The sequence below is a fragment of the Cetorhinus maximus genome, chromosome 1, assembly GCF_964194155.1.
Source record: "Cetorhinus maximus chromosome 1, sCetMax3.hap1.1, whole genome shotgun sequence".
Lineage (NCBI taxonomy): Eukaryota > Metazoa > Chordata > Chondrichthyes > Lamniformes > Cetorhinidae > Cetorhinus > Cetorhinus maximus.
In genome coordinates this window covers 142,449,080-142,462,134 of record NC_135879.1, presented here as the reverse complement: position 1 = coordinate 142,462,134, position 13,055 = coordinate 142,449,080, and the positions used below count along the sequence as shown (strand labels likewise).

General features: G+C 46.5%; 1 protein-coding gene across 1 annotated transcript in view; it reads right to left on the bottom strand.

The window, feature by feature from the left end:
- spata18 (spermatogenesis associated 18) overlaps positions 1-13,055 on the bottom strand; it is a 105,265-nt gene that overhangs the window by 72,732 nt on the left and 19,478 nt on the right. The window contains exons 2-3 of the mRNA XM_078555551.1: positions 6,007-6,112; positions 277-392 (exon numbers count right to left, since the gene is read on the bottom strand). Coding sequence (XP_078411677.1) covers positions 277-392; positions 6,007-6,112 — 222 coding nt within the window. The remainder of the gene's footprint in view (positions 1-276; positions 393-6,006; positions 6,113-13,055) is intronic.

The following is a 13,055-nucleotide window of genomic DNA, read 5'->3' as shown; positions in this document are numbered from 1 at the left end:
TAAATCTGAGTGGCTGGCTAGGAAATGCGCTGTTGATTGCTCTTTTCACCCAGATGCCATTTCCCTCACTGCACCATTATCAGTTCGCACTCTCAGCAACTTTATGAACAAAAATGTTTTAAACTGAAGGATTAAATCTAATTAACAACAAACACCGAGGATGCCTGCTATAGGAAATTCTCTCATTTTCACTTGTCAGCCAAAAAAAAAAGGCCACATGTCCAGAGATTTTTTAAAATGCAAGAATAGGAGTCACTCAGGTTTCTGTTTACGTACCTGCATGAGAGTAAAGCTTGTGTCAGATGTCACCCCTGAGCTAATGACAGTAAAGCTAGACCCAAGCCATGGCAGGAAGCGAGATTTGATAGTATCAACACCAGAATAAACACCACCTTTTTGTAAAAAAAGGAAAAATAATTTAAGGTAAAGGCAATTGTTTAAGTACTTATTCAAATGTTAGCCTACGATTTGTTTAGTGTTCACTGACTGATTTGGAACATCTTCCTTTATTGTTTTTGTTTAAAAAAAGTAGGCAAAGGAAAATATTGAGGGATTGAGGGCAGAATTTTCCATGCATGCTGACATTAGGCATCGCCCGTGAGCATGAGCGACAATATGGCAGGAAGGCCAAAAATTGGTTTCTCAACGACATGAAACCAGTTTGCAATTGTCCGCTCCGCCCGTCAATGATGGGCCGTGTTTCCCACCGCCACATGTCAGGAATTTCATTGTAATGCTTCTGCATATCATTGTAAGCCAGCTTGCCAGTATCATCTCCCCCTCATCAAATTTACTGCTCATGTCAGCGGGAAAACATGCCAGTGCGGATCACGTCTTGGCAAGTGCGACATGCACAAGTCAGGACTTGCTGTCAGGACCTTGCTCACATTGTGGACATCCGAGCAGCAGAAGATGCTGGAGCCCGACAGCAATGAGACCCTGGAGGAACGTGCATCACATGCTGGGTGAACTCTCATAAACATGACTCCACCACAAAGCAGCTCATGGAAGTTGGAAGGTCACCGTCGAGGGTCTGCTTTGGAACTTCGGTGTCTTGGCCATGGTTTGCAACGGATGATCATTTGCCAGGGCAGGGGGGGGGGGGGGGGTGGTTTAGAAAAGAACTGGTAGGGTAGGAGGGTGTGGGTGCGACGGTAGCAGTAGAAGGGAAAGCGGAGGTGGTTGGTGGGGACTCTGAAGCAGACATGGACCCTGGGGTTGGGAAGGAGAAGGCCGGGTAGGTAAATGTGGATGGGGGTGGGATTTTCAAGAAGGTAGGGAACATGCACATTCATCTGAACATCCCCGAAAAGAAAAAGGGTCCTGGTTGGTAGGTGATGGTGGGGAGGGGAAAGGACACGGATGACTTGGGGAGGGCAAAGTACAGGGGTGCTAAAGACAAATGTTACACTCACCATGCTTCTAAAACCAAAAAAGTGAAAGGAGAATCGTGTTGGATGGACACAGGTGCAGCATGGGAGTGTGGTCAGTGGGCGGGCGGAGATGCAGGTCAGCTCAGATGAACAACTGAAAGCGAACCCCAGCAGAGAGCATTGAAAATGCTCAGGACAGTGAGATGAGTGTGATGGGGGAAGGATGATGGGGGGAGGTCCTGCCCCACACACACACACTTCTCCCTCCAGAATCATTCGTGGGCCGACTGTGTGCAGTTGAACTGCTGGGGGGGCGGGGGGGGGGGGGCACGGGAAATGCAGTGGGAGGGCTTGAAGCCTGTAAGACACCATTACACATTATTCAGTGAAAGAGAATGTATTTTCAGATTATAAAAAAAAGGGACACAATGTGTTCACCATGGAACCAAATCGTGGTCAGAATTTCTTAACTTTTCCAGGCATAACAATTCCAGGTGCTGTCCTGACATCCACAGCAGGGGTGGAGACAGCCTGTGCAATGGTTGGCCCTGTTGCCTCCGATGACTTCAGCATGGGTCCTCTGGAGAGCTGAGGCCTTGGAGGCCCCAGCTTGCTTTGGCTGTCCTCCTGTGGGCCAGCTGCTCCCTCTGCAGTAACAGAGGACGAGGTTGGGGGGGGGGGGGGGGGGGGGGGGGGGGTCACAGGCAAAGGGGACTCAGAGGGAGAGGACAGTATGCACATATCTCTGCATCCTGCTGGACCAGGGGCTCCATGACGTCCACCATCCTCCCCATGGAGACCTGCACACATGCGTGCAATCGCATATACATGCGCGCACACACTCAGACGCACTCCTCCAATTCGCGTGCCACTCTGTTGAAGGCTTCCAACACCATGATGTTCCCCGCCTTCTGCTGACTCTCCACGAAGTGGTGGAAAGCGAAATCCAGAGGCTCGTCATCTGACTTGGACGTCACAGATATCTCTTCCCAGCAGTCCTCAGAGTGCCGGGGAACTCAGTTGAACCTGCCTCCTACTGCTGCAGACAAGCATCTGTGCAGTGGCCACCAGGTTGTGAACCTGAGCCTACTCTAGGTCTAGATCCCATCGAGGTGTGTGTCTCTGCGCTGGTGGAGGGTGTGGGTAAGCGCTGTGATGGATCTTCCAGGCTGCTTATTTCCAGCTCTTCAATGGAGGAGTCCTCTTGGCTGGAGGTGAGGACCTGGATGGAGCTGAGAGTCGGGCTGGCTGACAGTGTCAGTCGCTTGGCAGAGCTCCCTGTGAACCAAAGTAGAGATAATTAGCGTATGGCAGCAGAGACAAAAGCAGGAGAGAGAGCACTCACAGTTGCGTCGAGAGAGGGATGATGTGGTGCAGGATCCTCATGTGGATGTTCACCGCCGACATCACTGTCGCAGAAGGCAGGGTCTACGTCCTCGCCAGTCAGCGTGATGGCACATTCCTCAAAGTGAGTGAGGAGACTAATGTCAGCCACTCCACCCCCAGTCTGGGACCTCTCCCTACAGTTGTCAGCCAGTAGATTCAGTGTAACGTGGATAAGTGTGAAGTTATCCACTTCGGTAGGAACAACAGAATGGCAGAGTATTATTTAAATTGAGATTGATTGGGAAATGTTGATGTACAAAGGGACCTGGGTGTGTTTGTACACCAATCACTGAAAGCAAGCATGCAGGTGCAGCAAGCAGTTAAGAAGGCAAATTATATGTTGGCTTTCATTGCGAGGGAGCTTGAGTACAGGAGCAAAGAAGTCTTACTGCAGCTGTACAGGGCCTTGGTGAGACCACACCTGGAGTTTTGTGTGCCATTTTGGTCTCCTTACCCAAGAAAGGATATACTTGCCATCGAGGGAATGCAGTGAAGGTTCACCAGACTGATTCCTGGGATGGCAGGATTGTCGTATGAGGAGAGATTGGGCCGACTAGGCCTTTATTCACTGAAGTTTAAAAGAATGAGAGGGGATCTCATTGAAGCGTATAAAATTCTGACATGGATGGACAGACTGAATGCAGGGATGATGTTTCCTCTGGTTGGGGTGGGGGGGGTTCCAGAACAAGGGGTCACAATCTCAGGATATGGGGTAGGCCAGTTAGGACTGAGATGAGGAGAAACTTATTCACTCAGAGGGCGGTAAACCTATGGAATTCTCTATCGCAGAAGGAAGGCTGTGGAGGCCAAGTCACTGAATATATTTAAGAGTGGAATAGATAGATTTCCAGACTCTAAAGATGTCAAGGGGTATGGGGAGACAGCAGGAGTATGGCATTGAGATAGAGGATCAGACATGATCATATTGAATGGCACAGCTAGCTCAAAGGGCCAAGTGGCCAACTCCTGCTCCTGCTCCTAGCTTTTATGTTTCTCCTGCATGAAAACAGATGGAGAGAGTGTGAGCAGAACATACGTCACTGCATTGCGTGTTTGTGTGGTGAGTGGAGCCATGGATGGGATGAGTAAGCGAGCTCCAGAGGATATGAGCCTGATGGAGATGTGAGGGTGTGCATGAGAGTTAGTGGTGTTGTCCCTTGAGGTGAGAGATCTCTGTGGATGTGTGATGGGTTTCAGAGTGTGAGAGTTGAGTGATGAGAAGAGTGACTGATCCTGGCAAAATGGATGAGGCCATTCATCCTCTTTTGGCACTGGGTGGCTGTGCTCTTTTGCAGACATTGGCGCCTGCCATGCTGGGTTTGTCACCTTGCTTGCTGGCCTTTGCCCAGAGCAGGGTTGGAGGACATCACGGCGGGCCTCCATGACGTCCAAAAGATGTTCCAGGGATGCGTCACTGAATCGGGGAGCTGCAGTCTTCTTACCTTTCAGGGCCATGTCTTCTGCGCAGCAGTCCTGGGCTAGAAGCACTGAGGCGTGCACGCAGCTATACTTTAAATATGGCACCTGGCGCGAGGAAGTGGTGAGGTGACGGTGTCGCGGACAATTTGGAGGCCGCCCGCCAGCTAAACGGCATGACTCCCGGGAATGCATGATTAATGAGGCAGGATTGGGATGATACAGCATTGAAAAGCCGCCATTGCGGCCAGCAGGTAAAACGTTCTTTTTCCCCACCTGCTACCACACTTAGTGCAAATCTGGGACAATTCCGCTCAGAGTTTCATTATTCTCGAATGACAGCTCCTGCTCTGAAATTAGAGCAGCCGCAGTCACATTAACAGTGTTTAATGGACATGGTTCTTCCTGGCTGACCTCACTGGGACATGTTGTTTCCTTCACTTTCCCATGAATCAACATTGACACATGATAAAAGGAGGAAAAAGAAGGCTGAAATCTATCAAGGCTCATCTGGCCCTAGGGTGTATAAAAAAACTGCTTTCCAATGATCAAGTTCCAAGGTTACGGATGAAGCATTAACACACATGCTTAATTTTAGTCTCTCAACCAATCGCCTCATGTGCTCCAAGTCTAAGAATATCAGGGAAAACCATTTTCGCCCATTGGGTCAGTCTAAAAGGCCACATATCATCAAGAACATCCCCCACTTGTACTGCCCCCGTAGAGAGGCTGTACCACATACTCATCCCCTGTGTAAGATGATTCTGGTTTTCAGCCCTCTGAAATTTCAGCTCCCATCATTTAAGCATTTCTCTGAGAATTTTGGCGAGAGACTGGTAGAAGTGTTATAAAATTTAGGATCCTTCATGTAGTGATTCGCTGGTGCTGTGGCCATTTATCAGTGCTAAGCCTCTGATATGGCAGGCAGGAAGCCCCATCCCCCCAACCTCATTACAAAGCAGGAAGTGCATCAGCTGCTGTATTGATATATTGGCAATAGACAGTCAGGGCCCACACCTGAAACAGTATTAATACTTCTGCATATGCAAATATGGGGCATCCGCCTGCAATTTTAGTTTCCAAAGCAACCAGCATTGGTGCCAGCTGCATTCAAGAAGACCATGCCTCAATGCTGTCCAACTGGTGGCCCTCAACTAGACAACTGTATGTTTCCTCCGTAGAATCATAGAATGGTTACAGCACACAAGGAGGACATTTGGCCCATCCCATTTGTGCCAGTGCTCTGGGAGAGCTGCTATAGTTCCATCCCCCTGTCCTTTCCCCCATAACTCTACAAATTCTCTCTTCAGGTACCAGCTTATGTGGGTTTCCAATAGCAGGGTCAGGACGACAAAGGAAAATTCAGCACTTCACAAACTTATTGGTCATGACCCGGAAAATTTTGGGGGAAAAAAAATTGCAGACTAATCCTTTCCACATTCCATAAAATAGCTTCTTCCTCCTCCTGCCAGAAACTTAAAGCAAAACATATAGGTTAAAAGTGGAGAAAAGTGTGAGCGCAGCCACTCTTTTCACAATGCTATAGAACAAAAACCTAGAAAACCTAAAACCTGTTGAGAACATTCCTCAGCTAGTTTCTTCAGTGTCTCCCCACCCCATATACATATATATAGGGAAAAATGGCCATCTGGGCTCATTTCCACCCACCACCCACCCCCATGTCAAACAACAAATCCTTCTATTGAGGGCCCAAAAAAAGGAACTTAGTGCCTGCAATCCAAGTAAATAGTGAAAGTGAAGTAGGTTTGATTTTAAAAGGCGGGTAGTGAAAGAGAGATGTAGAGATAAGATTTAAATTTAAAAGTGATACCTTCACTAGCTGCAAGACTGAGAATGGTGAATAATTCTCCTTGGACTTTTGAGGTCAGTTCAATAAGTTCACAGCATCGGTTCAAATTTTGGTCACATAAGTTGACCTGTGAATAAGGCAAAGGAAAAAACTGAAGAACCCTTCATATTATCTAATAAAATAAAAAAAATTAGATACAACATCTCTACTTTTCACATTTACTAACAGTGAAGTTCTTCCAATTAAAATTCACCATGTTTTCAACTGGAAGCACACTCAATACTTTGCCATTGATGTTAATTCTAGAAATCTGGCTAATCCAAATTTATTTTCACTCTCAGACAAGAGCTGTCTTAACAGACAAAAAATTGCATTTATATAGCACCTTTAATGTAGAAAATGTCACAAGCTATTTCACAAAACCGTAATCAGACAAAACATTTACACAAGCCAAAAGATAAGATCTTTGTAGAGTCACTAAAAGTTTGGTTGAAGAGGTACCTTTTATGGATGATCTAAAAAGGAGGGAGATAGACACGTTAAAGGGAGCAAGCTCTAGAGGTCAAGCTCTTGATAGCTGAAGCCACAGCAACCAGTGATGGGGCAAACGCAGTGGGCAATGCACACAAAGTCAGAGTTAGAGGAGCATACATTTATCAGAGGATGACGGGGTTAGAGAAAGTTAAAGATAGCAAGTGGCATGACCTTTTAGTTTTAGTGACTCTACAGGACCATGAAGAAATCTGAACACAAAAGAGAAGAATTTGATATTTGAGGCTTAAGGACCAGGAGCCTCAACGAACCCAGTGTGATGGGTGAGTAGCACTTGGTGAGGGATAGGAAGCAGGCCACAGAACTTTGTATAACCTGAAGGTTGAGGGTTGAGTATGGGAGTATGCACAGGAGAGCATTGGAATAGTCCAGTCTGGAGGCAGGAAGTGCATGAAATGAAGATTTAAGCAGCAGATGGACAAGGAGGTGGAAACAGTGAATTCTATAAAACAGAGGCAGGCTATCTTTGTGATAGAGAGAATATGGGATCAGAAGCTCAGCACGGATGAATTATCAGTTCAACTTGAGGTAGTGGTCAAGGAAGGGTATGGAGCTTGCAGGAGGGATTGAAGATTATGGCTTTGGTCTTCTTGACATTTAACTGAAGAAAGCAACAAAGCAGTATGACAGTAGAGATAATAGAACAGTCGAAAGAAGTGGTGGAGACTAAGACCTGGGTGTTACTTGGCGTACATATGAACCCTGATTCCATGGGCCAGGTTAAGCTGTCCTGACGCAGGGCAAACTCATGTCAGGCAGTTGCTGGGGGCGGCGGGGTGGGGCGGGGTGTGTGTGCAAGGACAAAGATGGGCAGGACGCTATTCTGGGATTTTTTGCCCTCATTCTCACTGTGTGGTATTCAGGGGTGCAGGTTAAGGGTGCTGGTCACGAGTCCACACACAAACCCAGACGCCAGTGGCTCCATTTCCACAGGGTGGCGATTTCAGACACCCCACAATTTTCATGGGGACGGATTTTCCCCTCGTCAGCCATGTGCAGCGGGCGGGCCCAGGTATGGCTGCGAGACCAACCACGGGCCATGATCGGGGTCCGACCGTGATTTCACTCTGGCTGGCCAATTAACAGCCAGCCAACATGAAAGGCACGCGGAAACATTCAGTGCTGCCGGGGCGGGGGACGGAGCAGCGTGAGCGCTGAAGTCTGCGCACAGAGCTGCCTCAGGGAGCTGAAGGATTTTAAATACAAAAATAAACTTTTTACAAATGCCCCACTTGTCCCTCTTTCATGTGACTGAGTCACACGTTAAAAAATGTTTACTTTTTTTTAAAGTTACCGTTGGAAACCTCATCCCACCTGTGAATGAGATTTCATAAAAAGCGCAAAGGCTGCCTGGCCTATTCATCCACCCGCCAACAGGACAGTTGAGCGGTCATCAAAAAAATGCAACTTAATTAATTGCTTAAGAGCCTTAAAAGGCCTCTTAATTGTCGGCAGGCACGTTGCCACCTCTCACACGCGCCAACCAAAAGATTGCGCGATAATGTCGGGATGCTCGGCCGATGCCATCGCACACTATTTCACTCCCATTTGGGTCGGGTGCACACCCGCCCGTGGGATGAAAAATTCTGCCCATGGAATTGGGCCAGGTTCTGAAGGAAATGTGGGTCATGTCAGCTCAGAGGTGCCATGAACCATAAGGGAAAGTCTGTTCTGGAGTTAGCAACATTTTGACAGGCATGCTTAAGGGTATTGCTACTTCACACATCATAATGTAATCCTGTATGAGAAGTTAAATGCATTCTTAATGCAGTGATTGATATTAGGGGTTTGTTAGAAAAGGTAAGTGACCATTAAATTGACCAGTTTTGTGAAAGTGGAAAAGCCTTCGCCTGCATTAGATATCCATTGGATAAAGTGCTCTTCTGCATTGAACAATATTGATATTCAGATTTTACTATGTCTGTTGCACCCTGTGCCTTTATCTTTTCATCAGGTGACAGATCAGCCTGTTAAGCCATCTGTTCCACTACTTCAAAGGCTTTAAAATGTTCAGCTTTGGAGGCTTTGTTGACAGTTGTCCAGTGGATTCTCATTATGAATGCTTGGCTGAGCTTCAATTCCCACTAATGTATTCAACTCAGCAGGAACTGTTGATACAGATGTGAAGTGGACTGCGATCTGTTTAGATTGACAGTTTTGAGCTCCTAAGGAGGAATAAGGTTTTTTGGAAATGGTTTTTGCATCGCTGTTTATTTTGACAGTTTTGTGAGCATTTGTAAAAATTAATCATTCATGGGATGAGAGCATTGTTGGCTAGGCCAGCATTTATTGCCTATCCCAGTTGCCCTAGAGAACGTGGTGGTGAGCTGCCTTCTTGAATGGCTGCAGTCCATGCGATGTAGGCAAACGCACAGTGCTGTTAGGGTGGGAGTTCCAGGACAGTGAAGGTGACTGCGCTATATTTCCAAGTCAGGATGGAGAGAAGCTTGGAAGGGAACTTCCAGTTGGTGGCGTTCCCATCTATCTGCTGCCCTTGTCCTTCTAGATGGTAGTTTGCAAGGTATTATCTAAAGGAGGCTTGGTGAGTTCTTGCAGTGCATCTTGTAGATGGTGCACACTGCTGCCACTTTGCATTGGTGGTGGAGGGAGTGAATGTTTGCGGATGGGGACTCTGTGCAATCATCAGCGAATATCTCCACTTCTGACCTTATGACGCAAGGAAGGACATTGATAAAGCAGCTGAAGATGGTTGGGCCTAGGACACTACCCTGAAGAACTCCTGCAGTGATATCCTGAATTGGAGATGATGGACCTCCAACAACCACAACCATCTTCCTTTATGCTAGCTATGAGTACAACCAGTGGAGAGATTCCACCCCTCCCCCCAGATTCCCATTGACCCCAGTTTTGCTAGGGCTCCTTAATGCCATACTTGGTCAAATGCTGCCTTGATGTCAAGAGCATGTCAAGCTACTCCAGTGTTATTAGGGGGCTCGAGTTCGGTCCACAGTGGATACTGGGCAGGTACGTATTGGGGTGGGGAAAGGGGGCTAGGGTGCCTAACACATGTACAGAATTTGGCCAACTTCCCAACAAATAGAGGTGGGTCTTCTGACAGGCAGCCTCACTTCACCTGCCTCTGGTCTGATCCCCAAACACACCATGAAAATAGCATGGACAGGCACTGCTGGGCAGGAAGCAGGATAAAATATCCTGACTTGTGATTCTTGCCTCAAAAAAATAGGAAAATCTTCTCCCATGTCTTTGGATGATCTTGCCTAGGAGGCAGCAAGTAGAGGAGAAAGAGGGACCCAAGGATAAATCTTTGGAGAACTCCAGAGTTAACTGTATTGAGGTGGGAAAAGACCTGGAGAGCCTCTGTTGGATATGCAAGAATGGAACCAGGCAAGCTTGGGCAGTCCCAACCTTCTGGAAAATGAAGGAGAGGCATTAAAAAGTAGGTGAATGCAAAAAGAACAAGAGAAAAAAGGAGACCACAATGTCCAGTGAGTCTGCTCCACCAGTTAATACAATCATGGCTGATCTTGGGTTTCAACTCCCCTTCTCCTTCCCTAATAGCTCCCATATCCCATGAATCCAAGACACCAAAAATCTGCCTATCTCAACCTTAAATATAGTCAATGATGAAGCATCCACAACACTCTGGGGAAATGCGAACCTTTCAGTGAAGAAATTTCTCCCCATCTCAGTCCTAAATGATTGATCCCTTATCCTCAGACTGTGCCCTCATGTTCTAGATTCCAGTCAGCAAAAATAACCTTTCAGTGTCTACCCTGTCAAGCCTCTTCAGAATCTATGTTTTGAAGAGATCACCTCTTTTTTTTTAAAAAAAACTCAAGAGAACACAGGCCCAATTTACTCAGCCTCTCATTATACAACCCCATCATCCCAGGGATGAATCCAGTGAACCTTTGCTGTACTGCCTCCAACGCAGGTACATTTGGCTTTCATGACATTTATCTGCTCGTCAGGAATTCCAAATCCCGAAAGTCTTCAGAGTTTCCATGCATGCACAAGTTGGGAGCAGGCTGCACATAAACAGAGCTGCATCTTTAGGTTCTTGGGGCTGACGGCCAGCCCAGTGTGCCTGTACATAAAGAAAAATGGCACCAAAACCTAAGTCAGGTGACTGGGCGCAGAGCAGACCCAGGCAGGGGATAGGGAGAGGCCCCAAAATAAGAGTCAGAGAGGGGACAGGGACGGGAAAATGTCGAAGTACAGTTTAAGAAGGGAGGAGCAGAGAAACAGGAAGAGGGTTGCAGGGAGCAGACTAAGTGAAAATGGCAGATAGCTCCGTGCTGCAGGCCGTTAGGGCAAAGGCACCCCTTTGGAGCAGTAATGTTCTGCTTGGCACGGTCAAGATCTGAAGTTGTGCCTGTAATTTGGTGCTCGAGTGTATACTCAGGAATCCAGGGGATGGAGAATGAAACCCTGTGAAGTAGGCTATGGTCGATGCCATCCAAGTTTGATAATTGAAGGGGGCTCAAGAGAGGCCCTGAAGATCCAAGGCGGCAGTCAAAGGTTGGTGACTCCACGCTGTGGGCAGTTGGGGCAAAGGCACACTTTTGGAGTAGAAATGTTCTGCTTGGCATGGCCAAAGATCTGAAATTGCACTTGCGAGTTGGTGCTCAAGTGTATAGTCAGGAATCCAGAGGAATAGAGTCTAAGGAGATGAGATTGAAACCTTGCAAGATAGGCTGTTGTTGAAGCTGTCCAAGTTGAAGTGACTTTTGAAGAGGATTCTGAGGTGAGATTTCTGAATGTAAAGACTAAAATCCTTTGAGAAAGAGTTTCAGTGAGATTGGTTGACTCAGTGTTACTGACATCTGGGTGGGTTGTTGAGAAATCCATAGACTCTGTCTTGGTCACATCTGCCATTTATTGTGTACTGTACTGTGCTCAACCACAGTTGGCTTGTTAAATCACATGCACCTCATACTTACCTTAAATGTTAGAGTACAAGATATATTGTAAATTATTTCATCTTTCTGACCTTGTATAGTAAAGTTTATTTTTGTTTGTTTAAAATTCGTGGAATCTTGCGGCTTTATTCACTGAGCATGTGTCAAAATGTTATTGGTCCCTAACTGGATCTTACCAACAATTTGGGGGTCTGACCTAGGATCATAACAATGTAGAGGCCAAAACTGCATACCGTATTCCAGATGTGGGACACCAAAGGCCCATACAATTGTAGCAAGACTTATTTTATTCCTGCACCCCAATCCCCTTCCAAAAAGGGCCCCAATCCCCTTGCAAAACAGGCCTTCCTTATTGCTTGCTGCACCTGAATGCTAACTTTGGGTTCCTTGTATGTGGTATAATTGACTTTGTTAAAAGGTTACAGCAAGCTGAGAAGGATAAGAAAGGCTAATGCACCAATGGTTACAGACAGAATATATATGTCATTTGTGACTTTGCTCAGGGCCACTTCAGTGCTGTTGCAGATGAGAGATTTAAACATGAATATGTAGGAAAGATTGGCTCAGTTTTGAGAGAACATGTTCAAGGAAAGGAAGGGCAAGAGTGTGCAAGTAAAAGGATGGGTCCTTGAGGGAGGGGGTGGTGAGGACAACAGCCTTGAAGAGGGGCAATACCCAAGAAGTGGGAACTATTAACAATGTCAGCTAGCACTGGGGCCCGGAAAAGAAGTTTGGTGGTCAGAAGTTGAATGGGAGTGAGGTCAAGAGAGAGAACAGAAGGTAGGTCTTATGAACTCAAATGAGGGTATGAGGCGAGATATCTGAGATACTAGAGAGATATAGGTTCTTCACTAGGGGATTGGGGAACTTGGAGAAGGTTTGACTTGTTGGGCAGACAAAAAGGGTGATGCAGAGATGATTGGATGGTCTTAATTTTAGAGCAAAAGAAGGCCTTAAGCTTGTTGGAAATCACCGAAAAGGAAGAGTTACTCAGTGTAGAGGCTTGAGGATGAAAAGAGTGAAAAATTTCAGGTAGGGCTTGATGGTGGTAGAAAACAGAAATTGTAAAAATTGGGGGTATAGCAAGGTGTAGTGTCAATGGAGAATGGGAAGAACCATAAATGTGATTTGATGGCAAGGGTCAGATCACCAGTGTTTTAGGCTTGTCGTATGGTCTTATTCAAGGTGGATTCAAGCCTGAAACAATAGCAAGAGACTAGGAAGCCAGAAGGGGTAGTGATAGGTTTGGGTAGGGGGTGAGGGCAGTAAAGTACTAGAGAGGGGAGAAATAAAAAGGATTGTGTCACCAGAATGGAATGAGACAGGAGAGACCAGAACAGATCAATAGAGGTTGAGAATAAAAATGGATATAGAAGTGTGAGTAGAGAGAAGCAGCCGTATTGGACGTAGAAGGAATTTAGGTTACATAGTCACAGCAAGGATTAGCAGAAACATATCCCGGCTGTAAACAGAGGATTGAGAGATGATTTCAGTGAGTTCAAAAGTTGAAGTGTGGAGGCCTGTGCAGGGGGAAATGGAATCAGCTTGCAGTAATAAAATGTCCAGGTTCAGGTACAGACCTAGAGTGCAAGGAAGTCCAGGAGCTGTTTGAGG